This window comes from Melanostigma gelatinosum (assembly GCF_949748355.1).
Source record: "Melanostigma gelatinosum genome assembly, chromosome: 6".
NCBI lineage: Eukaryota > Metazoa > Chordata > Actinopteri > Perciformes > Zoarcidae > Melanostigma > Melanostigma gelatinosum.
In genome coordinates, this window is record NC_136639.1 from 4814744 (window position 1) to 4818820 (window position 4077).

At 46.1% G+C, this 4077-nt stretch overlaps 1 protein-coding gene across 1 annotated transcript; it reads left to right on the forward strand.

Annotated features, from left to right (window-relative positions):
• Positions 1-693: 693 nt before the first annotated feature.
• On the forward strand, positions 694-3382 carry xbp1 (X-box binding protein 1). The gene is given in 6 exon segments (XM_079270922.1): positions 694-1043; positions 1503-1599; positions 1763-1879; positions 1995-2161; positions 2282-2420; positions 2423-3382. Coding segments are annotated over 6 exon segments (1185 nt in total). The 5' UTR covers positions 694-834; the 3' UTR covers positions 2879-3382.
• Positions 3383-4077: the final 695 nt, after the last annotated feature.

Consider the following 4077-nt stretch of genomic DNA (forward strand, 5'->3'; position numbering starts at 1 on the left):
TGAGGAAAATGCTAACCTCCAACACAAAGAGCAGGGAGCATCAGATGTCTCAATGAGGGTTTACAAATCAAGAATATCTCCGATACTTGAAACCAAAAACAATGTGTGACATGTTATGCTGTCGTGGCATTTATGTTCTTAGCTTCTGCTGATATAAAATATAAAACATCAATGTGATATTTTTGTATTATCTTAAAACAACCATAAAGTGCTGCTTGTGATTACAGGACAGAGGTTGTAAATATCACATAAGGATTAAATAATAAGACCGACATGGTGGTTCCAGGAAACTCCAAATCTATGACACAGCTCCACGATCGATAAAGAGAAAGTACTGTAGGTTTAGTGTATGTGATGAAGTCTGTGTGGCTCAAATCTGATGCAACTCCTCGAAACAAGGACCTGAGAATACACTGAAATCCCAGTTGACTCCATCAAACAGTCAAGTCGGGCTCACACGGTCCCGTACCGGTAGAATAGAATACAATAGAATGTTTAAAATGACATGTTGAAACAGAAATTGACATCTAGTCTTGATAAGAAACAACACTCCCCAAGGGACTACGGGGTCATTTTGACTGAAACTTCAAATGCAAATTTCATCAGCACGGCGACCAATCACAGGTCGTAAACAAGCTGCGTCATAGCCGCTGGTAGCCTATCAGCTATCACCACGACAGTAGAAAAAGATCGCAGACGCAGTGCATCTTGTACAACAGTTGAGAATTACCGGCCATCGGGTTTGACCAGGGGAACCCTTCAGGTTTCTTCAGGTTTCATTAAAGGATACCCGATTGTTATTTCAGACGCCGCCAAGGAGGATATACAGCAACAATGGTGGTGGTAACAGCCGGGACCGCGGGGCCCCATAAAGTGCTCCTGATATCCGGGAAACAGACGGGCTACAACCGGCCCATCTCCGTCGTCTTACCGTCGTCCAGCCCGGCGTCTTCGGACTCTGAGTCCAACTGCTCCGCCGGGCCGCCCATACGGAAGAGACAGAGGCTCACACACCTGAGTCCGGAGGAGAAGGCTCTTCGCAGGTTAGTCTCTCACAAAATACCCGTCATGTAACATTGTTTACGGGGGTAAAACTCTTAATGTTCAACGAGTTGCTACAGGGACACGCCCAGAGATATTGATCCTCTCTGGATTTGCCATTTAAATCTCAGCAAAAAAAAAAAAAGAAATACGTCACTGTTTCATCTCTTAATAATATCATAAATAGGTCATATAGACTGTTTACATCTGTACATTTTACTTAAACGTAGTTATTGCGTCGCCTTTTGGACTCTGGTCCGGCTTGTCGAAGTGCTTATCGGAGTGATTTGACTGTTGCAGAGCAGGATACTGATATCCTGGTCTGCCTGCGTGGCAAGGAAACATGGCCGGTGATTGCTCAGTACTGTGCACTCCAAGTCCATGTCAGGGGGGCTTAGTCAGCATCACGGAAAGAATGTGTGCTAAATTCCTGTTTTTTTTTTTTCTCCTTCCCTTCCAAGGAAACTCAAGAACAGAGTCGCAGCTCAGACAGCCAGAGACAGGAAAAAGGCCAAAATGGGTGAGCTGGAACAGCAAGTCCTGGAGATGGAGCTGGAGGTAATTCATTTTTATTTAAATCATCTTAAGACATTTAACACCCACCCCACTTGCTTTGGTGCAGTTTCATTTGTAGTTTTGGTTTCGTGCCCTTCGTGCATCACTTCCCCCATAAACCGTTAGTTTCAGGCGTGAACATCTGTTTCGTTTTTTCATCCCGCAGAACCAAAAACTTCACATTGAAAACAGGCTACTTCGGGAAAAATCGAGTGGCCTACTGACAGAAAACGAGGAACTGAGACAGAGGCTTGGGTTGGACACCCTCGACTCAAAAGAGAAGGTACGTTTGTGTTGCGGACAGCAGAGAGGGAGGCGGGAGTGGGGTTGACTTCTGGTGAAAGTCGGCTCTTCAGAGTGGCGCCATCTTAATTCACCCCTGTTCTTTTTCGTCACAGGTTCAGGTTTTGTTGTCCACCGGGAACGACGCAGGTTTGGGGATCGGGTCTTCTGAGTCCGCAGCACTCAGGCTACGTGTGCCTCCGCAGCAGGTGCAGGCCCAGCAGTCCCCAAATCTGAAGACTTCTCAATGGATACAGATGGTCCTGACACTACAGACAATGAGGTAAGTCTCTGATAAAAAAGAAAAGATTAAAATCCTGTTTCCAAAGCTCTGAAATAACACCGGAGTGAGGTCATGGGTTAGTAGTTTAATCTCCTGTTTCTCCCCCCCCCCCCCCACTAGTCTGATTTGCTCATGGGCATTCTGGACATCCTTGACCCAGAGCTGTTCCTCAAGTCCTGTGAACAGGAGTGCCCGGAGCCGCAGGTGCTGCTGGTCGGAGGGGGGGACACAGTACCTGCCACCGCACCTGCACCTCTGGGGGCCCCATCAGTTAAGCTGGAGGCCCTTAATGAACTGATCCACTTTGACCACATCTACACGAAGCCCGTGGAGGAGGTGGGCGCTGGCGGGCAGCGCGACGACCCGGAGAGCGACACGGAGGAGGAGGAGAAGAGCGACGAGGTCACCGACTTCCCCGTCACAGACGACGACGACGTGGTGGTGGTGGTCGAGGAGGAGACCGTCTGCGTGAAAGACGAGCCGGAGGAGGTGGTCATCCCCGGCTGTGACGCTCACAGTCCGCTGGATGACTTTTTCGCCGGCATCTCCCCCGCGGCCCTCAGCGGCCTGGATAAGGAAGCCTGTCTTGCGGACACATACAGCGACTCTGGATACGAAGGGTCCCTGTCCCCTTTCAGCGACATGTCCTCGCCCCTCTGCTCAGAGAGCACCTGGGACGACATGTTCGCTAATGAACTCTTCCCCCAGCTTATCTGAATCAACCATCCAGCCCAATAAGTTAAAATATATATGAATATACATAATAGCTCATGTGTAGGGTTCAATAACTACAGATAAGCACACGATGCTTCATGACACCACCGACTCAGCTCGTGTGTGTGTATAGGCTAAAAGTTAAGCACATAATCTCCTATTATTACAGCAGGTCTGTATCATTGGCGATGCTGCATTGACTTGTGGGAGATGGAGTTCATGACCGCTTATTTTGGCACCAATTAATTACTGCAGAGGATTTAAGATTGATAACAAATCTTTCACCCGCTGTTCCAAGAAGACACGTGGGTGGAACTCAGTATTTCTGTAAATTAATAAGGGGGGGGGGGGGGGGGGGGGGGGGCCCTGACCATTTAAATATAACCTTTTTTATTTATGTGTTCTGCTTCAGAGTCACTGTATGTCCACATGTAAAGACGCTTTCTTCTAATTTGTTGACGCTCTCCTTGTAGTCTTAATTACTGCATTAAAAAACTTTTTGCTTTGCATCTCGTCTCTTCGTTTCAGTCATTGCAGGTGCTTATACAGTTCTCATGAAATTGATCTAACAGTTTATTCGATGTCCCATGACTGCACACGAAAGCAGAAGTATCTTAAAGAAAAGAGAATTCAGGTCATGTTTAGTGTTAGTCATTAACTGTAATGGATTGCTCTTTGCTGAAGTAGTTGACCAAAATCATTGGCAATTGAGGAAACGAGAAATTGCTGAACACTTGGTTCCAGCTTCGTATTGTAAACTAATTATCTTTGGATGTTGGACAAAGAACCAGCACTTTGAAGGTGTCTCGTCAACTTAAAAACCCTGACAACCATCTCAATTTCTCCTGAGCTACATACGAGGCTTGATTCTTAAAGTTGATTTACAGAGAATGCATCACTGAAAATATCTGGAAATCATGTTTTAACCACTAAGACATCTTTCTGCTTGCACAGATTTTAGAAAAATGATATCTTCACAATTTAAAGTCACATCACCGATCAAATCCGCTTCACCCCCAGACGTGGTGGATATCAGGAGTTTAAATCATTAAAACGCTTAGATCGACTGTTTACTGTGCTCTTAGTATAGTATGAAGAGTCCAACGTTAGGGTGGTTCGGCTTATAAAAACTTATCTTAAACTCCATAATATGCGCACTCTACATTCAAAACTCGGACGGCGCAATCGTTTCACAGCTATCT